Source organism: Staurois parvus, unplaced genomic scaffold (genome assembly GCF_062004578.1).
Source record: "Staurois parvus isolate SC_StPar_1 unplaced genomic scaffold, SC_StPar_1.0 ptg001480l, whole genome shotgun sequence".
In the NCBI taxonomy this organism is placed as follows: Eukaryota; Metazoa; Chordata; class Amphibia; order Anura; family Ranidae; genus Staurois; species Staurois parvus.
Genome location: NW_028319276.1, coordinates 332,972 through 357,259, shown reverse-complemented (window position 1 = coordinate 357,259; position 24,288 = coordinate 332,972). Strand labels below are relative to the sequence as shown.

At 47.7% G+C, this 24,288-nt stretch overlaps 1 protein-coding gene across 3 annotated transcripts in view; it reads left to right on the top strand.

Moving 5' to 3' along the window:
* The window catches only part of TBX15 (T-box transcription factor 15), a 133,255-nt gene extending 114,291 nt beyond the window's left edge, over positions 1–18,964 (top strand). For all 3 annotated transcript variants that reach the window (XM_089662476.1, XM_089662475.1, XM_089662477.1), the window contains exon 8: positions 9,547–18,964. In XM_089662476.1, coding sequence (XP_089518602.1) covers positions 9,547–10,328 — 782 coding nt within the window. In that variant the 3' untranslated portion in view covers positions 10,329–18,964. The remainder of the gene's footprint in view (positions 1–9,546) is intronic.
* Positions 18,965–24,288: the final 5,324 nt, after the last annotated feature.

Here is a 24,288-nt window from a genome sequence, read left to right as displayed (position 1 = left end):
ATGTCTCTATCAGAGTGCCCCCTTACATCAAATGTCCCCATCAGAGTGCCCCCTTACATCAAATGTCCCCATCAGGGTGCCCCCTTTCGTCTAATGTCCTCATCAGAGTGTCCCCTTACATCAAATATCCCCATCAGAGTGCCCCCTTACATCAAATGTCACCATCAGAGCACCCTCTTCTATCAAATGTCCCCATCAGAATGCCCCCTTACATCAAATGTCCCCATCAGAGCGCCCCCTTACATCAAATGTCCCCATCAGAGCGCCCCCTTACATCAAATGTCCCCATCAGAGCGCCCCCTTACATCAAATGTCCCCATCAGAGCGCCCCCTTACATCAAATGTCCCCATCAGAGCGCCCCCTTACATCAAATGTCCCCATCAGAGTGCCCCTTACATCAAATGTCCCCATCAGAGTGCCCCCTTACATCAAATGTCCCCATCAGAGTGCCCCTTACATCAAATGTCCCCATCAGAGCGCCCCCTTACATCAAATGTCCCCATCAGAGTGCCCCCTTACATCAAATGTCCCCATCAGAGCGCCCCCTTACATCAAATGTCCCCATCAGAGTGCCCCCTTACATCAAATGTCCCCATCAGTGTACCCCCCTACATCAAATGTCCCAATCAAAGTGCCCCCTTCTATCAAATGTCCCCATCAGAGTGCCCCCTTCTATCAAATGTCCTCATCAGAGTGCCCCCTTCTATCAAATGTCCCCATCAGAGCACCCCCTTACAGCAAATGTTCCCATCAGAGTGCCCCCTTACATCAAATGTTCCCATCAGAGCGCCCCCTTACATCAAATGTCCCCATCTGAGTGCCCCCTTACATCAAATGTCCCCATCTGAGTGCCCCCTTACATCAAATGTTCAGGGGGGGGGGTACCCATTCCCCTCCCCTCCCTTTCCTGGCCTGCTGGGCTGCATGCTTGGATAAGGGTCTGGTATGGATTTTTTTTGGGGGGGAACCCCACGCCATTTTTTTTTTTTAATTTTGGCATGGGGTTCCCCTCAAAATCCACACCAGACCTAATAATTCATTTTGTTTGTTCCTCTGTAGCGCGGCGGTGAAAATATGAAAAGCAGAGTCGGGAGGTTGAAAATACTTTGCCGGCTGTGTTTTCCATTACGGCTAAAGTGATATTTACCAAATTGGTGGGAGTATCGGGAACCGCACTTTGAATCTAATAGGTGGGCACCTGGTCGGGGGTTGGAGAGGTCTAAACGCTGTAGGTATGAGTGCGGCCATATTCCTGGCGGCAAAGAGAAACATTCCCATGAGGCACCAGTGGGAGATTGGTTGGTGTAGCCAACCAACTGGCCCTTCAGAATGCCCCTTACATCAACTGCCCAATCAGAGTGCCCCCTTACATCAAATGTCCCCATCAGAGCGCCCCCTTACATCAAATGTCCCCATCAGAGCGCCCCCTTACATCAAATGTCCCCATCAGAGTGCCCCCTTACATCAAATGTCCCCATCAGAGTGCCCCCTTACATCAAATGTCCCCATCAGAGTGCCCCTTACATCAAATGTCCCCATCAGGGTGCCCCCTTTCATCTAATGTCCCCATCAGAGCACCCCCTTACATCAAATGTCCCCATCAGAGCGCCCCCTTACATCAATTGTCCCCATCAGAGTGCCCCCTTACATCACATGTCCCCATCAGAGTGCCCCCTTATATCAAATGTTCCCATCAGAGTGCCCCTTACATCAAATGTTCCCATCAGAGTGCCCCCTTATATCAAATGTTCCCATCAGAGTGCCCCCTTACATCACATGTTCCCATCAGGGTGCCCCCTTTCATCTAATGTCCCCATCAGAGTGCCCCCTTACATCAAATGTCTCCATCAGAGTGCCCCCTTACATCAAATGTCCCCATCAGAGCGCCCCCTTACATCAAATATCCCCATCAGAGCGCCCCCTTACATCAAATGTCCCCATCAGAGCGCCCCCTTCTATCAAATGTCCCCATCAGAGCACCCCCTTACAGCAAATGTCCCCATCAGGGTGCCCCCTTTCATCTAATGTCCCCATCAGAGTGCCCCCTTTCATCAAATGTCCCCATCAGAGTGCCCCTTACATCAAATGTCCCCATCAGAGCACCCCCTTACATCAAATGTCCCCATCAGAGCGCCCCCTTACATCAATTGTCCCCATCAGAGTGCCCCCTTACATCACATGTCCCCATCAGAGTGCCCCCTTATATCAAATGTTCCCATCAGAGTGCCCCCTTACATCACATGTTCCCATCAGAGTGCCCCCTTACATCAAATGTCCCCATCAGAGCGCCCCCTTACATAAATTGTCCCCATCAGAGTGCCCCCTTACATCACATGTCCCCATCAGAGTGCCCCCTTACATCACATGTCCCCATCAGAGTGCCCCCTTATATCACATGTTCCCATCAGGGTGCCCCCTTTCATCTAATGTCCCCATCAGAGTGCCCCCTTACATCAAATGTCCCTATCAGAGTGCCCCCTAACATCAAATATCCCCATCAGAGTGCCCCCTTACATCAAATGTCCCCATCAGAGTGCCCCCTTACATCAAATGTTCAGGGGGGGGTACCCATTCCCCTCCCCTCCCTTTCCTGGCCTGCTGGGCTGCTTGCTTGGATAAGGGTCTGGTATGGATTTTGGGGGGGGGGAACCCCACGCCATTTTTTTTTAAATTTTGGCTTGGGGTTCCCCTCAAAATCCACACCAGACCTAAAAGGCCAAGTAGGGATTTTGGAGGGACCCTCACTCTGTTTTTTTTTTTTTACTTGATGGTTGTTAGGGATGCGGCAGGGCTGCCTGCCGCTTTATTCCAAATATGCAGTACAAATGTCGAAGATACGAAACGAATTCCACAACCGAATTGGTCCTTCAGTCAACGAGTATGACGAAACGAAGTTCTTCCATGAACGAATAATTCAGAAACGAACATTTCCGGCCTGCACACGCCTTCCGTCTAATACTTCTTCATCCACACACAGTACATCCCTCCACCCCACAAACCTTCACGCTCTGCCCAGGTGGGTCATGTCAGGGGAAGCGTCTGGTGACCTTTGACAAGGACAAGTTCAGACGTTTCTCCAGAAATAGTCCCACCCCACCCCCGTGGTCATCTATTCTTGGAATAATAAATTCCTGCTCCAAATGTTGCCAACCTAATTATAACAATCGCGCCGCGGCCCAACTTTATTGTTCAAAGTTTGCCCAGCTGTTGGCGCCTTCGCAGTGACCTCCGCCAATGACTCTTCCGAAGATCTGCAGGTCTACCAAGTGTCCTAGGAGGTCCACGTCCGTCTGGTCTTGAGTGTAGTCCTTGTGGTCGGAGATGGCGCTCTATTCCGGAGCGATATTAGAATTTCGTACGAGCGCGCCCGGAACATGGCGGTGCAGGAGAGCAGCTGTTGGCGCCTTCCTGGTGACCTCCACCAATGACTCCTCCGAAGATCTGCAGGTATACCAGGAGGTCCACGTCCGCCTGGCCTTGAGTGTAGTCCTTGTGGTCGAAGATGGCGCTTTATTCCGGAGTAATATTAGAATTTAGAATGAATGTGCCAGGAACACGGCGGTGCAGGAGAGCAGCTGTTGGCATCTTCGCGGTGACTTCCGCCAATGACTCTTCCAAAGATTTGCAGGTCCACCAAGTGTCCTAGGAGATCCACATCCGTCCGGTCTTGAGTGTAGTCCTCGTGGTCGGAGATGGCTATTTATTCCGGAGTGATATTAGAATTTTGTACGACCGCGCCGGGAACACGGCGGTGCAGGAGAGCAGCTGTTGGCACCTTCGCTGTGACCTCCACCAATGACTCTTCCGAAGATCTGCAGGTCTACCAAGTGTCCTAGGAGGCCCACGTCCGTCTGGTCTTGAGTGTAGTCCTCGTGGTCGAAGATGGCGCTTTATTCCGGAGTAATATTAGAATTTCGTACGACCGCGCCAGGAACACGGCGGTGCAGGAGAGCAGCTGTTGGTCGTCTTTGCAGTGACCTCCACCAATAACTCTTCCGAAGATCTGCAGGTCTACCAGGAGGTCCACGTCTGCCTGGCCTTGAGTGTAGTCCTTGTGGTCGGAGATGGCGCTTTATTCCGAAGATTTGCAGGTCTACCAAGTGTCCTAGGAGGTCCACGTCCGTCTGGTCTTGAGTGTAGTCCTCGTGGTCGAAGATGGCGCTTTATTCTGGAGTAATATTAGAATTTCGTACGACCGCGCCAGGAACACGGCGGTGCAGGAGAGCAGCTGTTGGCATCTTCGCGGTGACCTCCACCAATGACTCTTCCAAAGATCTGCAGGTCCACCAAGTGTCCTAGGAGGTCCACGTCCGTCTGGTCTTGAGTGTAGTCCTCGTGGTCGGAGATGGCTATTTATTCCGGAGTGATATTAGAATTTCGTACGACCGCGCCAGGAACATGGCGGTGCAGGAGAGCAGCTGTCAGTCATCCTCACCTCTCTCTCGTTGGTTTTGCTCCTCTTGCGGAATGAAGTAGTCGGTGAACTTTCTGGTCGGTTGGACGGATGGCCAGGGAGTCATTAATTCGATGTTCAGAAGATGTTTCATAGACGTGATAGCGGAGAACCGCTGAGTGTCACATGAACCCGCACCTGCCAGGCCGCCGCGGAGAGCTTCGTGACCTCTTGGCCAGAACGTGGGCACACATGATGCCGGACACAGCTGGTGGTGACGGGGTGGAGAGCAATGTAGACGGATCGTAATCTAAGCATCGAATACTTCCAGCCTGTTGTAACCATTTATACCCCCGAAACCTGAGGAGCAATATACCTCAAGTACAAATGGACTATAGTATATACCAGAGGTCTCCAAACTGCGGCCCTTTGCTTGCCTTTCTCCGGCCCTTGAGGGCATTATTCCTTCCACTGACACCAACAATGGGGCATAATTCCTTCCACTGACACCAACAACGGGGAATAATTCCTTCCACTGACACCAACAATGGGGAATAATTCCTTCCACTGACACCAACAATGGGGCATAATTCCTTCCACTGACACCAACAACGGGGAATAATTCCTTCCACTGACACCAACAACGGGGAATAATTCCTTCCACTGACACCAACAATGGGGCATAATTCCTTCCACTGACACCAACAATGGTGCATTATTCCTTCCACTGACACCAACAATGGGACATAATTCCTTCCACTGACACCAACAATGAGGTACTATTCTCTTCACTGACTCCAACAATGGGGTACTATTCCCTCCAGTGACACCAACAATGGGGTACTATTCCCTCCAGTGACACCAACAATGGGGTACTATTCCCTCCAGTGACACCAACAATGGGGTACTATTCCCTCCAGTGACACCAACAATGGGGTACTATTCCTTCCACTGACACCAATTATTTCTCCACCAATATCATAATTCCTTCCACGGGAACCAATGATGGGGTACTATTCCCTCCACTGACACCAACAATGGGGTACTATTCTTTCACTGATACCAACAATCGTTTTGTTTTGCCGTATTTGTGAGAACGATTTGTTTTCAGAATTTGCCCCGTATATTCGGGTTCCGGAGTTATTTACGAATCGATCTGAAAACAATTGGAATTTCGGGAAGACGGCTATATTTTTGTTATGTTTTTTTCTATTCTAGTCTTTTCTAATCTATTCTATTCTGTTGTATGCTCTTCTCTTTTATTCCCATCTATTCTATTTTAAATTTTCTATGCTATTCTATTCCTTTCTATTCTAATCCAATCTATTCTATTTTATTCTATTCTAATTCTATTCTGTTTTATTCTCATCTAATCTGTTTTTATTTTCTATTATATTCCTTTCAATTCTATTCAAATATATTCTATTTAATTCTCTTCTGTTTTATTCTCATCCGTTTTGTTTTAATTTTCTATTCTATTCCTTTCTATTCTAATCTAATATATTTTGTTTTATTCTATTCCAATTCTATTCTGTTTTAGTCTCTTCTCTTTTATTCTCATCTATTCTGTTTTTGTTTTCTATTCTATTCTATTCTATTCCTTTCTATTCTAATCTAATCTATTCTGTTTTATTCTATTCTAATTCTATTCTCTTTTATTCTCATCTGTTCAGTTTTATTCTCTTCTCTTTTATTCTCATCTATTCTGTTTTTATTTTCTATTCTATTCTAATCTATTCCTTTCTATTCTAATCTAATCTATTCTGTTTTATTCTATTCTAATTCTATTCTCTTTTATTCTCATCTGTTCAGTTTTATTCTCTTCTCTTTTATTCTCATCTATTTTGCTTTTATACTCTATTCTATTCCTTTCAAATCTAATCTATTCTGTTTTATTCTATTCTAATTATATTCAGTTTTATTCTCTTCTCTTTTATTCTCATCTATTATGTTTTTTTTTTCTATTCAATTCTATTCTAATCTATTCTGTTTTATTCTAATAATATTATTCAGTTTTAGTCTGTTCCATTCTATTCTAATTGCAAAAGAAAAGAGCAGGGTGCCAGATTGTATTCTATGAGCGCTGAATTTGGCTGGTTTGTTATTGTTTCAAGTAGCTATTTTACGCATATTCTATTCTAATTCTATTTTATTCTCTTCTCTCCTCATATGTTGCACTCTGTTCTATTCTAATCTTTTCTTTTATTCCATTATTTTATTTAAATTTTATCTATTATTTTCTATTCTATTCTCTTCTTTTTTAATCTATTCTATTCGATTTTATTCTATTCCGTTCTAATCTATTCTCGTCTGTTTTATTCTATTCTATTTTGTTTTATTCTGTTCTATTCTGTTTTAATCTATTCTCAAATCTAATCTATTATCTTCTCTTCTGTTTTGTTTTAGTCTGTTCTTTTATTTTATATGCTACTCTATTATTTTCTATTCTCTTCTGTTCTAATAGAATCTATTATACTTTGTTTTATTCTAGTCTATTCTGTTTTATTCTATTCTTTTCTGTTCTGTTTTATTCTATTCTATTCTTTTCTAATCTATACCTTTCTATTCTGTTTTATTCTCATCTCTTTTGTTTTAGTCTATTCTCTGCTTTTATTTTTTATTCTATTATATTCTGTTCTATATTATTCTATTCTTTTATAATCTTTTATTTTCTGTTCTGTTTCAATTCCCCTCTCTTTTCATCTATTCTGTTGTATGCTATTTTTTTCTATTCGGTTTTATTCTATTCTATACCTTTCTATTCTGTTTTATTCTCATCTATTTTGTTTTAGTCTATTCTCTTCTTTTATTTTCTATTATATTCTATTCTATATTATTATATTCTATTCTGTTATAATCTGTTATTTTCTGTTATGTTTCAATTCTCTTCTCTTCTCATCTATTCTGTTTTATTCTATTCTTTTCTACTCCATTTTATTCTATTCTGTTCTACTCTATTCTGTTTTATTCTCTTATATTTTATTCTATTGTTTTCGAATCTATACCGTTCTATTCTGTTTTATACTCTTCTATTGTATTTTATCCTGTTTTATTCTCATCTATTTTGTTTTAGTCCACACACACACAGATCTCCGTCTGGCAGACCTGTCACCCTTACAATCTGCACGCAATCTGCCCACACGCAGTGCAATTGCATACAGACAGGCAATGAGCTTGACCGAACGTATAAAGACACCAACATACAATACAATCTAATCTCTCCAGAGATCTGAGCCCGAGCTTAAGTACACAGAAGTCACTTATTAATTTTAATATTTAATATCCCAAAAGTGGGTAAAGCATAAAATATGTACAAAGTATAAAAAGTTATAAAAATACAAAAGATACAAGAAGACACACAAATGACTATTCACTATAAAATAAAAGGGAATAAAAAACAGAAATAAAACTTTTACCGAGATTTACCCTGCGACTGGAGCAAGTCAGGAAAAGTCCGCAATCCGTTAGTCGATCGAACCGGCTCCATACAAATCACAATGTCCAAATGTCCGTGTCCTCAATTTATTGGGATATGGATGTAGGCTGAACATGAGTTCTTAGCCAGTCGACTCTGGGGGGTGTTCCTGTACCCGCCCACAGGCTGTTCTGGGTGCTGAAATGCCAAAAGTCAATCAGACCAAGACCGGCTTGAATCACCAAGTCGGGGATTGGATTTCCGACACCAGCGCATCAGTCCGATCATGACAGTACCAATCACTGTTCCGCTATCGCACTCCAGCGCCACATAACCATTTCCTGCATTTTCCTGGCATTCTACATAGGCCACAAATATAGTTTTTATATGCAGATGTAGCCCACAGAGTGCCCCGTCAGAAGGAAGTATTTTCATCTCTCTGCAACTAATATTTTAGCTTTTATGAGAGATGAAACATACTCCTTTGATGTATGTATATACTTTTAGAGCTCCCTAGACAGATCGGAGCCCCCCCCCTGGTGTCATGAAGCCAAAACGTCTGCGTTCCTCTTTTCAGCTTCAGGAAGATGGCAAAGTCTGATTACATATAAGTGACAAAATCTTATTAGCCCCCAGGTGCCACTTCCAGAGGAAGCTCTGTCCCTTCAGATGCTAATTGGTGACCATCTGTCTCTGAGTACCTTCTTTCTTTAATAACAAGGAATGAAACTACATTTAGGATTACATATTGCTACAGGTCACCTCTCAGCTACTCAAATCTGTACATTTATGTCACTAGGACACTAAGTGGAGGCCAGTGGAGGGATTGGCAGAGAGGGGTGGAGGACACTGAGTGGAGGCCAGTGGAGGGATTGGCAGAGAGTAATGGAGGACGTTGAATGGAGGCCAGTGGAGGGATTGCTAGAGAGGGGTGGAGGACACTAAGTGGATTACAGTGCAGGGATTGGCTAGGGAGGGGTGGAGGACACTGATTGGAGGCCAGTGGAAGGATTGGCAGACAGGGATGGAGGACACTGAATGGAAGCCAATGGAGGGATTGGCAGAGAGGGGTTGAGGACACTGAAGGTCAGTAGAAGGATTGGCAGAGAGGGGTGGAGGACAATGAGTGGAATCCATTGGAGAGATTGGCAGAGAGGGATTGCAGCACACTTAGGGGAGGTCAGTGGAGGGATTGGCAGAGAGGGGTGGAGGACACTGAGCGGAGGTCAGCGGAGAGATTGGCAGAGAGGGGGGGAGGCCAGTGGAGGACACTGAGCGGAGGTCAGTGTAGGGATTGGCAGAGAGGGGTGGAGGCCAGTGGAGGGATTGGCAGAGAGGGGTGGAGGACACTGAGCGGAGGTCAGTGGAGGGATTGGCAGAGAGGGGTGGAGGCCAGTGGAGGGATTGGCAGAGAGGGGTGGAGGACACTGAGTGGAGGTCAGTGGAGGGATTGGCAGAGAGGGATGGAGGACACTGAGTGGAGGTCAGTGGAGGGATTGGCAGAGAAGGGTGGAGGACACTGAGTGGAGGTCAGTGGAGGGATTGGCAGAGAGGGGTGGAGGACACTGAGTGGAGGTCAGTGGAGGGATTGGCAGAGAGGGGTGGAGGACACTGAGTGGAGTACTCCCAATATTTGGTTGTATAATCTCTGGCCAATGAAATTGCTTGAAATTCTAGTTCATGTATTATTTATTGTACGTAGGAAAGTAAGTTCATGAGGTTCTTCTCTGTGTTTAGGTGGCAGCACCGGGACGTCTCCTACCACATCGAGTACCGGCACTCCATCCCCGTCTGCATCGTCTCACCTGCTCTCCCCGTCTTGTTCTCCTCCGACTTTCCATCTGACGCCCAACTCTTTCAACGTCGGCTGCCGGGAGAACCAGCTGTGCAACCTCAACCTGTCCGAATACCCGGCCTGCGCTCGGAGCAACATGGCCGCCCTCCAGAGCTACCCGGGCTTGAGCGAGAGCGGATACAACAGGCTCCAAGGTGGCAACTCCACCGGCAGTCAACCGACGGAGACCTTTATGCCCCAGCGGACTTCATCTCTCATCTCCGGCATGCCCACCCCGTCATCTTTGCCAAGCAACAGCAAGATGGAGGCCTACAGCGGGCAGCTGGGCGCCTATCCCACCTCTCAGTTTCAGTACATGATGCAAGCGGGAAACCCTTCGTCCAGCTCCTCGTCTTCACACATGTTCGGAGGTGGCCACATGCAGCAAGGCTCCTACAATGCCTTCTCCATCCACAATCCTTACAACCTTTACGGATACAACTTCCCGGCCTCTCCCCGGCTAGCCACGAGCCCCGAGAAACTGACTGCTCCTCAAGGCACTTTACTCTGCTCCTCACCGTCCAACGTGGCCTTTGGAGACCGGCAGTACCTGTCCTCCGGCATGGATGCCATGCACATGATTGCCAGTCCTTCGGGCAACCAGCAGGCCACAAACGCCTGCGACAGCAGACAGTACGGAGGTGTTCCCGGGTCTTCTTCACAAATGTCGGTACACATGGTTTGAAGGACATTTTGGATCTTCATGGGTGGACTGTAGAAACCACAGTGCCTTTTTTTTTTAAAGGGGGTCTCCGGCCATCGACGCCCTTTACCATAGTGGATATACAATGCAATTATTACGGATGCAGCTTGCAGCAATGTTATCTTGCCACTTTTGTTGTTTTTTTTTTTTTTGTTCTCCTTGAGACCTTCTTCAAGAAGCTCAGGACTTTTTCGTCATTAAACGTTTTATTATTGTATGAGAACGCGGCTGTAATATTTCACAGAGCATCGTCAGCCGGTACGCAGAACCGAAACCACCGTCACTTTGGACAGGGGGGTGCCGAAGGAAGTTTTAAGGGGTGCAACAAGGTCTACAACCGACGTGATCTATAGGGTGGAGGTCAGGTGGAGTTCATTTGGAGCTGTCCCCATAGTGGAAGACTATCCAATTGTGTAAGGAGGCCATTGTCTTGAAAAATTGGTCCGTTTTCCGCTGAATGTAAAGGGGAATTTTCTTTAATTCGTTTAGGGTAGACGGGAAGGATTAGTGAAGGGGTCTCCACAAAGGGCCAGTTTGCTGCCTTCAGACTTTTTAGGGGGGCCGGGCTGTGGCCGGTGGAAGTAGAACATTTCCTGGCGTAAGATGGGAGTGCCCCTTCATTGGTGTCAGTGCAAGGAATAATGCCCCATTGTTGGTGACAGTGGGAGGAATAGTGTCCCATCGTTGGTATCAGTGGGAGGAATAATGCCCAATCATTGGTGTCAGTGGAAGGAATAATGCCCCATCATTGGTGTCAGTGCAAGGAATAATGCCCCATTGTTGGTGACAGTGGAAGGAAGTGTCCCATCATTGGTATCAGTGGGAGGAATAATGCCCCATCATTGCTGTCAGTGGAAGGAATAGTGCCCAATCATTGGTGTCAGTGAGAGGAAGTGTCCCATCATTGGTATCAGTGGGAGGAATAGTGCCCCATCATTGGTGTCAGTGGGAGGAATAGTGCCCCATCATTGGTGTCAGTGGGAGGAATAGTGCCCCATCATTGGTGTCAGTGGAAGGAAGTGTCCCATTGTTGGTGTCAGTGGAAGGAATAGTGCCCCATCATTGGTGTCAGTGGAAGGAATAGTGCGCCATCATTGGTATCAGTGGGAGGAATAGTGCCCCATCATTGGTGTCAGTGGGAGGAAGTGTCCCATTGTTGGTGTCAGTGGAAGGAATAGTGCCCCATCATTGGTGTCAGTGGAAGGAATAGTGCGCCAGCATTGGTATCAGTGCAAGGAATAATGCCCCATCATTGGTGTCAGTGGGAGGAATAGTGCCCCATCATTGGTGTCAGTGGGAGGAATAATGCCCCATCATTGGTGTCAGTGGAAGGAAGTGTCCCATTGTTGGTGTTAGTGGGAGGAATAGTGTCCCATCATTGGTGTCAGTGGGAGGAATAGTGTCCCATCATTGGTGTCAGTGGTAGGAATAGTGCCCCATCATTGGTGTCAGTGGGAGGAATAGTGCCCCATCGTTGGTGCCACTGGCAGGAATAGTGCCCCATCATTGGTGTCAGTGGCAGGAATAGTGCCCCATCATTGGTTTTAGTGGAAGGAAGTGTCCCATTGTTGGTGTCAGTGGGAGGAATAGTGCCCCATCATTGGTGTCAGTGGGAGGAATAGTGCCCCATCATTGGTGTCAGTGGAAGGAATAGTGCCCCATCATTGGTGTCAGTGGAAGGAAGTGTCCCATCGTTGGTGTTAGTGGGAGGAATAATGCCCCATCATTGGTGTCAGTGGAAGGAAGTGTCCCATTGTTGGTGTCAGTGGGAGGAATAGTGCCCCATCATTGGTGTCAGTGGCAGGAATTATCCCCAATTGTTGATGCCAGGTGGAAGGAATTGTGTCCTGGAGGCCGGATAGAGGCAAACAAAGGGCCACATTGAGTCACAGTCAATTACCCCATCAAGACTGACTGAAATCCCTCCCGTGAAGCTATTGTGTTCTCCTGGGGGGGGGGGGGGGGGGTGGAGCTGTCCCTGCCGGCAGAACACAGTGGGTACTGCTAGCGGCTACACCTGCTGGCATCAGGCTGGCTGTACCCTTGTACCCAGGACAACCTAACCGGGTACGATCGGCCTGCCCATAGGTGGTTCCAATCTTGCCTGATCCCCACTGAACCGGCCGAGGTGACTTTAGTTGGAACAGTGGTCTTCCTGGTGGGTTAGAGACTAGAATGTACCACCAAACGTGGCTGGTTGGGTTACATACACCTTGGGGTGTATTTATAAAAAAAAAAAAAAGTATTTCGAAACTGTAAACGTGGGGATAAAAAAAGATTTTTTTGCAGGTCGAATATTATAGGGAAAAGTACCACATTCTGGCCAGTAGGTGGAGTTGAGGAGCAGACGTCTTTTCCTATGATAGTCAGCGCCATCTAGTGACCACAGTGTGGTACTTCCTCCATCCTCTCTGTTCTTCAATAAATAATATTCGATCCTGAGAACATTCGATATCACAGCCCTGCAATGGGTTTTTTTAAACACGCCCCTTTAGTTTTGCTTTTTTACTGTCTGGAAATGTTGGACCCTAAGCTGCCTTTTATGCCATGAAAGAAGATGGTCAGCTCAGTGGGCGGGGTCATCTGTTGGCACCTGTTGAACCCAATCAGCCAATTTTGGTGGTCCATTCTGGCCTTGAACCCGCCGGGACGACCACCGTTCCAGCTGAAGTCCTTTTAGAGGGACGTCCTGAGGGTAGTGTGTACGTGATGTGCAGAGACATGGTGAATGGAGGTCGTTTAGTCAGGCCCCGGTGACGGGCGGGTGGAGGTTGAACTCGTTTGGCTTCTCACGGTTGACCGCCGTCGGGAATAAAAGGAAACAGAGAGGAATCATAATTGGTAAATCGGGGGGAAAGCTTCTCCTTTGAACTGTTGGTTGGAAGTGAAGCAGAGCGGGTGTGGAAAACCTTTCCAAGTTTCCTTACAGCACACGGGATGACGTGTCCACAAAAGTGCCACAAAAATTGAACATTTTCCATTTCACGTTCAAACAAAAGTAATGTTACATTGTGAATGAGTGATGATTACTCGATTAATTCCAGCCTTCCCTCCAATCTGGCACAGGCATGCCGGCTCCTCCCCTTTAGTCTTGCACAAGCATGCTGGCTCCTCCCCTTTAGTCTTGCACAGGCATACCGGCTCCTCCCCTTTAGTATTGCACAGGTGTACTGGCCCCTCCCCTTTAGTCTTGCACAGGTGCACCGGCTCCTCCCCTCCAGTCTTGCACAGGTGCACCGGCTCCTCCCCTTCAGTCTTGCACAGGTGTACCGGCTCCTCCCCTCCAGTCTTGCACAGGTGTACCGGCTCCTCCCCTCCAGTCTTGCACAGGTGTACCGGCTCCTCCCCTTCAGTCTTGCACAGGTGTACCGGCTCCTCCCCTCCAGTCTTGCACAGGTGTACCGGCTCCTCCCCTCCAGTCTTGCACAGGTGTACCGGCTCCTCCCCTTCAGTCTTGTACAGGTGTACCGGCTCCTCCCCTCCAGTCTTGCACAGGTTTACCGGCTCCTCCCCTGGACTGAAACGTCTTCCTCTGATGTCACTGCACACTGTGAGTTCCTCACAATATGCATTAGAAGCTGCAGCCAATCAGAGAGAACTCCACCTCATTTCCTGTCCCTGGCTCACCCATTTCATTCATTGGATTTCAGTTCTTCCAATCCTGGAGGCTCAGCATTACATAAGGGTGTTACCTATGCAAATGTAGCCTGCCTAGGAACACCCACTCCTCCAGACCAACACCCACCCATCAAGACATTTGATATTTGCTTAACTCCTCCCACTGCTTACATCAGGACTGAGGGCTCTTGAGAGGAGCACCGAGGCGGGGGGGCTGGGAGGTTTTTATGTACAGCACCCAACCAGCGCCTCCCACCAGCCAGCCATGGTCTGCCTGCACTGCATAGAAAACCGCAGAGGCTCAGTGATGACATCATCGGGCCTAAAATAAGGTATAAGGATTTATTTAGAGAATATAATTAGATGAGGGAGGAGCCTGCGAAGGCAAAATACACAGCGGGGGAAATAATGATTTGATCCCCTGCAGATTGTGTAAGTTTGCCCACTTACAAGGAAATGAAGGGTCTAAATTTCATCATAGAGATGGAATATCAACCAAAGATCCAGAAAAAACACAATACAAATGTTATAAATGGAGTTGCAGTTCAGTGAGTAAAATAAATATTTGATCCCCAAGCAAACCATGACTTGGTGGAGGAACCCTTGTTGGGAAGCCCAGAGGTGAGATGTTTCCTGTAGTTGGTTCCCAGGTCTGCAGACATCTCAGGAGGCATTTTGGTCCACTCTTCTTTACAGATCTTCTCTAAATCCTTAGGGGTTTTTTGGCTGTTGCTTGGCAACTCAAAGTTTCCGCTCCCTCCATAAATTTTCTATAGGTCTGGAGACTGGCTAGGCCCCTCTAGGACCTTAATGTGCTTCTTCTTGAGCCGCTACTTTGTTGCCTTGGCGGTATTGTCATGCTGGAACACCCATCCACGACCCATCTTCAGAGTTCTGAGAAGAAGGTTCTCATCCAAGATTCTACAAAACATGGCCCCGTCCATTGGCCCCTCAATGCGGCAAAGGCTGCCTGTAACTTTAGCAAAGAACCTGCCCCAAAGCATAATGTTTCCACCTCGGTGCTGGACTGTAGGGATGGTGTTCTTAGGGTCATAGTCAGTATTTTTCTTCCTCCAAACACGGCGAGATGAGTTGATGCCAAAGAGCTCAATTTTTGGTCTCATCTGACCCCAACACTCTCTCCCAATCCTTCTCCGAATCATTTAGATGTTCATTGGCAAACTTCAGACGGCCCTGGACATGTGCCTTCTTGAGGAGGAGGACCTTGCGGGATTTCAATCCATGGTGGTGTATTGTGTTACCAATGGTTTGTTTGGTGGCTGTGGTCCCAACTGCCTTGAGATCATTCACAAGCTCCTCCCATGTAGTTCTGGGCTGATCCCTCACTTTTCTCACGGTCTTCCTCACCCCATGAGGCCAAATCTTCCATGGAGCTCCAGACCGAGGAGGACGATTGATGGTTATTTTGTGTTAATGAGTTAACAAGTTAATGCCAAAGAGCTCAATTTTTGGTCTCATCTGACCCCAACACTTTCTCCCAATCCTTCTCTGAATCATTTATATGTTCATTGACAAACTTCAGATGGCCCTGGACATGTGCCTTCCTGAGGAGGTGGACCTTGCAGGATTTCAATCCATGGCGGCGTATTGTGTTACCAATGGTTTGTTTGATGACTGAGGTCCCAACTGCCTGGAGATCATTCACAAGCTCCTCCCGTGTAATTCTGGGCTGATCCCTCACGTTTCTCAGGACCATCCTTACCCCATGAGGCCAAATCTTGCATGAAGCTCCAGACAGAGGACGATTGATGGTTATTTTGTGTTAATGAGTTAACGAGTTAATGCCAAAGAGCTCAATTTTTGGTCTCATCTGACCACAACAATCTCTCCCAATCCTTCTCTGAATCATTTAGATGTTCATTGGCAACCTTCAGAGGGGCCTAGACATGTGCCTTCCTGAGGAGGAGGACCTTGCAGGATTTCAGCCCATGGTAGCGTATTGTGTTACCAATGGTTGGTTTGGTGGCTGAGGTCCCAACTGCCTGGAGATCATTCACAAGCTCCTCCCGTGTAGTTCTGGGCTGATCCCTCACTTTTCTCATGGTCATCCTTACCCCATGAGGCGAAATCTTCCATGGAGCTCCAGACAGAGGACGATTGATGGTTATTTTGTGTTAATGAGTTAACGAGTTAATGCCAAAGAGCTCAATTTTGGTCTCATCTGACCACAACAATCTCTCCCAATCCTTCTCTGAATCATTTAGATGTTCATTGGCAACCTTCAGAGGGGCCTAGACATGTGCCTTCCTGAGGAGGAGGACCTTGCAGGATTTCAGCCCATGGTAGCGTATTGTGTTACCAATGGTTGGTTTGGTGGCTGTGGTCCCAACTGCCTGGAGATCATTCACAAGCTCCTCCCGTGTAGTTCTGGGCTGATCCCTCACTTTTCTCATGGTCATCCTTACCCCCATGAGGTGAGATCTTGCATGGAGCTCCAGACCGAGGACGATTGATGGTTATTTTGTATGTCATCCATTTGCAAATAATCGCTCCAACAGTTGTCTCCTCACCAAGCTTCTGGCTGATGGTCTTGTAGCCCATTCCAGCCTTCTGCAGGTCTGCAATCTTGTCCCTGACGTCCTCTGACAGCTCTTTGGTCTTGCCCATGGTGGTGGTGGTGAGGTTTGGGTGGAAGAAAGAGATTCTGTGGACAGGTGCCTTCTATACACACAGAGAACCTTCTTCCATTGACAGGACTGATCTGTGTACCACATGAGCACAGAGCCAGTCTGTGGGAGCCAGAATCATTGTTGGTTGGCAGGGGATCAAACACTTATTGTACTCCCTGATCTGCAACTCCATTTATAACATTTGTATCGTGTTTTTTTCTGGATTTTGGTTGATATTCTGTCTCTATCATTCAAAATACACCGATGATAAAAATGATAGACCCTCATTTCTGTGTAAGTGGGCGAACGTACGAAATCTGGAGGGGAACGAATCATTATTTTCCCCTCTGTAAGCAGATTAAACGTCAACTTTTCAAAAGAAACAATTTAAATAAGCGGATGTGTGAATGAATGCGGACAGTAGGTTGAATGCAGAAAAAGGTTAGAACCTCTGCTAGGTTTTTATTGCTTTGTGAGCCCCTGAAATGATCTCCCCGCACTTCCTGTCTCGGTGACAACACGGGGAATGGGGAAAATCTCACTAATGGGATGTAGACATCAACAAAAACCTGTCCGAGGAGCCCCTCATAATGGGTACAGCAAGTGTACAGACCCGGGAACTCAGCACAGGGATGGTGGGAACCCCTCATAATGGGTACGGCGGGTGTACAGACCCGGGAACTCAGCACGGGGATTGTGGGAACCCCTCATAATGGGTACGGTGGGTGTACAGACCCGGGAACTCAGCACGGGGATGGTGGGAACCCCTCATAATGGGCACAGCGGGTGTACAGACCCGGGAACTCAGCACAGGGATGGTGGAAACCCCTCATAATGGGTACGGCGGGTGTACAGACCCGGGAACTCAGCACAGGGATGGTGGGAACCCCTCATAATGGGTACAGCAAGTGTACGGACCCGGGAACTCAGCACGGGGATGGTGGGAACCCCTCATAATGGGTACGGCGGGTGTTCAGACCCGGGAACTCAGCACGGGGATGGTGGGAACCCCTCATAATGGGCACAGCGGGTGTACAGACCCGGGAACTCAGCACGGGGATGGTGGGAACCCCTCATAATGGGTACAGCAAGTGTACAGACCCGGGAACTCAGCACAGGGATGGTGGGAACCCCTCATAATGGGTACAGCAAGTGTACGGACCCGGGAACTCAGCACGGGGATGGTGGGAACCCCTCATAATGGGCACAGCAGGTATACAGACCCGGGAACTCAGCACAGGGATGGTGGGAACCCCTCATAATGGGCACAGCGGGTGTATAGACCCGGGAACTCGGCACAGGCATGGTGGGAACCCCTCATAATGGGCACAGCGGCGTACAGACCCGGGAACTCAGCACAGGGATGGTGGGAACTCCTCATAATGGGCACAGTGGGTGTATAGACCCGGGAACTCGGCACAGGGATGGTGGGAAGCCCTCATAATGGGCACAGCGGGGGTACAGACCCGGGAACTCGGCACAGGGATGGTGGGAACCCCTCATAATGGGCACAGCGGGTGTACATACCCCGGGGGCCCCAGGATTGGTTGCAGGGGTCTCACTAATAGAGTCCCAGAGAGACTGGGATTGCCGGGTGTTGCAGCCAGTCAGTTTGCATTTTCAGATTTGTGTCAGGAGGTGTGTCCTGTAAAGCCGGGTGCCTCCCTGCGGCGGCCATGTTCCTCTCCCATACGATTGGCCCCCCTTGGCGAGGTCCTTCCACGTACGTCTTCTTTCCCTCCAGCACGCTGCTACTTTGTTACAGTCCACGGCTCTCCCCATTGGATACATTTTATGAATACTCTGTATGTTGACGACCCCCCCAGCCGCTTCTTGATCGCAACAAAAGGCGCGGCAGAGAATGAATTCCCCCCCTCCCCCCTGGGGTGACGCTCTAAGCTGGGGGGGGGGGGGTGCCGCAATGGACGCAGCAGCCACCTCGTCACCTCGCTCCTCATATCCGGCGTGTCATTCTCCGGACTCTTTTATCTGCTTGTATTGCTTTTCTTTGTGCCTTTTCTTTTTCAGCCCATCGAAGCAGCAGCCCCCCCCCCCCCCCCTTGGCGGGTCCCCCCCCCCCCCCCGCTGACCTCCCACGTGACTGGCGGGGCGCCCCGCGGTCCTGGACGAGTCCGGTGGACTTGGCGCCTTTCGGTCTGCTGCGTTGATACAATGTTGTTGGATTTTTTTTTTCATGGTGTGACAGTGCGAGCAACGAAATAATCACTTTCTGTTTGGATGTGTTGTAGATAATGATGATATTTAAATGGCGGCGCCGCGTGACGCCGCGTGACATAATACTGTGTATAATAATGCACTCTGTGCCAAGCACACACAGAATCCTAATAAATGAATTTTTTCGGCTCTCTTGCTTGTCTTTATGTTCAGTTCTTTGCTGTGCGTGGGAAGTATATGTATCGGGTGTGGGGAGTGCCGTGTGTGGCCCCTCCTGGAGATTTGTTTGCACTTCCTGTCCCGGAGACACAACAGGAAGTGAGGGATATCTGTGAAAAGTGAGGAGACTCCGCCTCCAGACAGTTGTCACCGCAACAGGCCTTCCCATTGAAGTATTTCCGCACGCCCTGCTCCTAGTGACAAGATCGGGATTTCTTATCACTTTCTGCCCCTGAAAACAGTGGTCACCGGGACAGATATGGAGGGGGAATCTCCCCAGCGGGGACACCGACTTCTGACAGCAGGGGCGGGTTCTGAATGTGGTGGGTCTGTGTGCAGGATTGTACGTTGGGCCCTGACCCTCAGGAAAAGAGGTCTGGAGGAGAAGACTGCGGGTGAGAGGAGCCTGTGTACAGGGTGCAGGGGTCAGAAGTATGTATGGTACTGAGTGCAGGGGTCAGGAGGAAGTGTTTTGCAGGGGTCTGGCGTGTAATGTACAGAGTGCAGGGGTCAGGAGGAAGTGTTGTACAGGGTGCAGGGGTCTGGCGCGTATTATACAGAGTGCAGGGATCAGGTGTGCAATGTACAGAGTGCAGGGGTCAGGTGTGCAATGTACAGAGTGCAGGGGTCAGGTGTGCAATGTACAGAGTGCAGGGGTCAGGTGTGCAATGTACAGAGTGCAGGGGTCAGGTGTGCAATGTACAGAGTGCAGGGGTCAGGTGTGCAATGTACAGAGTGCAGGGGTCAGGTGTGCAATGTGCAGAGTGCAGGGGTCAGTGGCGTAATATACAGAGTGCAGGGGTCAGGAGTGTAATATACAGAGTGCAGGGTTTTGGGGATTCAAGGTGTGCAGGGATCATAAGTATATAAGATACTGAGAGCAGGTGTCAGGAGGAAGTGTTGTACAGAGTGCAGGGGTCAGGTGTGTAATGTACAGAGTGCAGGGGTCAGTTACATAATATACAGAGTGCAGGGGTCAGGAGTATAATATACAGAGTGCATGGGGTCAGGTGTGCAATGTACAGAATGCAGGGTTTTGGGGATTGAAGGTGTGCAGGGATCAGAAGTATATAAGATACTGAGTGCAGGTGTCAGGAGGAAGTGTTGTACAGAGTGCAGGGGTCAGGCGCGTAATGTACAGGGTGCAGGGGTCAGGCGTGTAATGTACAGGGTGCAGGGGTCAGGTGTGTAATGTACAGGGTGCAGGGGTCAGGCGTGTAATGTACAGGGTGCAGGGGTCAGGCGTGTAATGTACAGGGTGCAGGGGTCAGGCGTGTAATGTACAGGGTGCAGGGGTCAGGCGTGTAATGTACAGGGTGCGGGGGTCAGGAGTGTAATGTACAGGGTGTGGGGGTCAGGAGTGTAATGTACAGAGTGCAGGGGTCAGGAGTGTAATGTACAGGGTGCAGGGGTCAGGAGTGTAATGTACAGGGTGCGGGGGTCAGGAGTGTAATGTACAGGGTGCGGGGGTCAGGAGTGTAATGTACAGGGTGCAGGGGTCAGGAGTGTAATGTACAGGGTGTGGGGGTCAGGAGTGTAATGTACAGGGTGCAGGGGTCAGGAGTGTAATGTACAGGGTGTGGGGGTCAGGATTTTGATCGAGCCAGCAGTTTGCTCAGTGCTTTACAATATAATGGGAGACAATACAGCAACAATACAGATCAATACAAGAGGGATAGGAGGCCCTGATCCTGGGAGCTTACAATCTAGGATCGTGGACAGCAAGTTAGCCTGGAAACGTTTTGATATCGCCTCGTATCATCCAAATCCCATTATATTTTCAATGTAAAATTCAGTGAGACAAATGTGTACATTTTGGGTAAAAACATCGATAAATTGGTTGATGACATTGGATGAATATTATATCACACATAAAACACACAATGTGCGGGAAGAGCTCTCCCCATCAACAGGGAACACCGATTTCCCATTATATTCCGGATGGTGTAAACGGTGAGACTGAATGACGTCACGTCGGGGGGGTGCAGAATACAAAGATCTTCACTCACCAAAATGAAAGTTAGGGAGTAAAATTCACAATGAAAATCCAACCATGTGCTTGAAAAAAAGAAATACTAGAAAAAAAAATTAAAATATATATATACAGTTGTGTTCACAATAATATCCGTGTGATGATAAAAGTGAATAAAGCTGCAAATCCTTCTAATCCTTTTATTTCCATCCACACAAATGCATTGGGAACACGACACATTCTATTCCAAATCACAACATGAAGAAAAATACATCAAATTTGTGTTGTTCCTCTAAAAAAAATGGAAGAAAAGTGAATATTAGACGATTCAAAAAAATGGCCGTGTTTGTATTCTTCTTTACAAACTCCAACATTCACTATATAAACTGAGAAATGTTTGAAGATTTTGCTTTCCTTTGAATGACTTCATGAATATTTGGTTGTAGTCGCACTGTTTCTGAGAACTGCTGTACATCTGTGTTGCATGGAGTCCCCCAACTTCTGGCCCCTGTGATCAGGTATTCCAGCCCAGGATGATTGGACCACATTCCACAGTTCTTCTCTATTTCTTGGTTTTGCCTCAGAAACTGCATTTTTGATGTCACCCCACAAGTTTTCTATTGGATGAAGATCCGGGGATTGGGCTGGCCACTCCATAACGTCCATCTTGTTGGTCTGGAACCAAGATGTTGCACGTTTACTGGTGTGTTTGGGGTCGTTGTCTTGTTGGAACACCCATTTCAAGGGCATTTCCTCTTCAGCATAAGGCAGCATGACCTCTTCAAGTATTCTGATGGATTCAAACTGATCCATGATCCCTGGTATGCAATAAATAGGCCCAACACCGTAGTATGAGGAACATCCCCATATCATGATGCTTGCACCACCATGCTTCACGGTCTTCACAGTGTCCTGTGGCTTGAATTCAGTGTTTGGGGGTCGTCTGACAAACTGTCTCCGCCCACTAGACCCAAAAAGAACAATCTTACTTTCATCAGTCCACATAATATTGCCCCATTTCTCTTTAGGCCGGTCAATGTGCTCTTTGGCAGATTGTAACCTCTTCAGCACGTCTTTTTTCCAACAGTGGGACTTTGCGGGGACTTCTTGCAGATAGCTTGGCTTCACATAGGCGTCTTCTAATTGTAACAGTCCTCACAGGGAACGTCACACCTTCTTTCATCTTCCTGGAGCTGATTGTTGGCTGAGTCCTCACAGGGAACGTCACACCTTCTTTCATCTTCCTGGAGCTGATTGTTGGCTGAGTCCGCCCCATTTTGGTTATTCTTCTATCCATTCCAATGGTAGTTTTTCGCTTTCTTCCACGTCTTTCAGGTTTTGGTTGCCATTTTAAAGCATTTGCCATCATTTTAGCTGAGCAGCCGATCATTTTCTGCACTTCTTTATATGTTTTCCCCTCTCCAATCAACTTTTTAATCAAGGTACGCTGTTCTTCTGAACAATGTCTGGAACGACTCATTTTCCTCAGAATTTCAGAGAGAAATGCACTGTAACCAGCATGTCCAACATTTGCTGCCTTCCTTCCTTAAATAAGGGCAATCATTGCCACCTGTTTATCAAAGAATGAATGACGTCACTAATAGAACTCCACACGGCTATTATTGTGAACACGCCCCTTTCAATGAGTGATTCAATGACACAGAATCAGCAGCATGCATGTCATGACTGTTGGATCTGTTGGATTTCTATGACTCTACTACACCTGCTAGGAAATTATTTGCCATGTAGAAATATCATTTCCACCAAAAACAGTGATTGATCCGGTTAGTGATGTCTGACGGCTAGTATTTTCAATACAACTGTATATATATATATGTGTGGTTTTTTTACATCTTTTTACATTCACTGTACAGCCTCTATTATTCCTTTAGAAGGTCGACTGGTTTGTGTTCACAAATAACTAAACGAAATAATAAAACGACGTCGGTGGTCATTATGATCGATACAATTATTGCGGTTCCGGCTCCATCCCAATCAGTACAGAGACCTCATCTGTGGTAGGATCTGGGCTTTAATTCAGCGGGAACGCGGGGAACGCAGTTCCAGCACCTCCAGCACTGGATGTATGTAATGGCGGGGGGGAGGTGGGGGGTGCTGGAGGGTCTGTTGATGCTGGTTGCTGGAGGGGATTTATTTTAGCATGAGGGGTCTATTGATGCTGGGGGTTCTATTGTGTCTGCTGGGGGGTCTATTTTTGCTGGGGGAAAACTATTTTTGCATGGGAGTTCTATTGTTGCTGAAGGATCTATTTTTGCATGGGGGCTATTGTTGCTTTTGGGAGTTCTATTGTTGCTGAAGGATCTATTTTTGCATGGGGGCTATTGTTGCTTTTGGGAGTTCTATTGTTGCTGAAGGATCTATTTTTGCATGGGGGCTATTGTTGCTGGGGGGTTCTATTGTTGCTGTGGGAGATCTATTGTTCCTAGGGAGGGTATAATGGTTCTGGGGGTAATTTGTTGCTAGGAAGGATCTAATGTTGAGGTAGGAGTCCATTATTGGTGGCTGCTGGAGGGTCTGTTAATGCTGGTTGCTGGAGGGGATTTATTTTAGTGTGAGGGGTTCATTGTTGCTGGGGGTTCTATTGTTGCTGGAGGGGATCTTTTTTTTCATGGGAGTCTATTGTTGTTGCTGGAGGTTCTATTGTGTTTGCTGGGGGTGAGTCTATCTTTGCTTGGGGATCTATTGTTGCTTTTGGGAGTTGTATTGTTGCTGGGGGATCTATTTTTGCATGGGGGCTATTGTTGCTGGGGGGTTCTATTGTTGCTGTGGGGGATCTATTGTTCTTAGTGAGGGTATAATGTTTCTGGGGGTCATTTGTTTCTGGGAAGGATCTAATGTTGAGGTAGGGGTCCATTGGTGGCTGCTGGAGGGTCTGTTGATTCTGGATGCTGGAGGGGATTTATTTTAGTGAGAGGGGTTCATTGTTGCTGGGGGGTACTATTGTTGCTGCTGGGGGGACTTATTGTTGCTGGAGGGGATCATTTTTTGCATGGGGGTCTATTGTTGTTGCTGGTGGTTCTATTGTGTTTGCTGGGGGAGTCTATCTTTGCATGGGGGTCTATTGTTGCTCTTGGGAGTTCTACTGTTGCTGGGGGGATCTATTTTTGCATGGGGGTCTATTTTTTCTGGGGCATTCTATTGTTGCTGTGGGGGTATCTATTGTTCCTAGGGACAGTATAATGTTTCTGGGGGGTCATGTGTTGCTGGGAAGGATCTAATGTTGAGGTAGGGGTCCATTATTGGTGGCTGCTGGAGGGTCTGTTGATGCTAGTTGCTGGAGGGGATTTATTTTAGTGTGAGGGGTCCA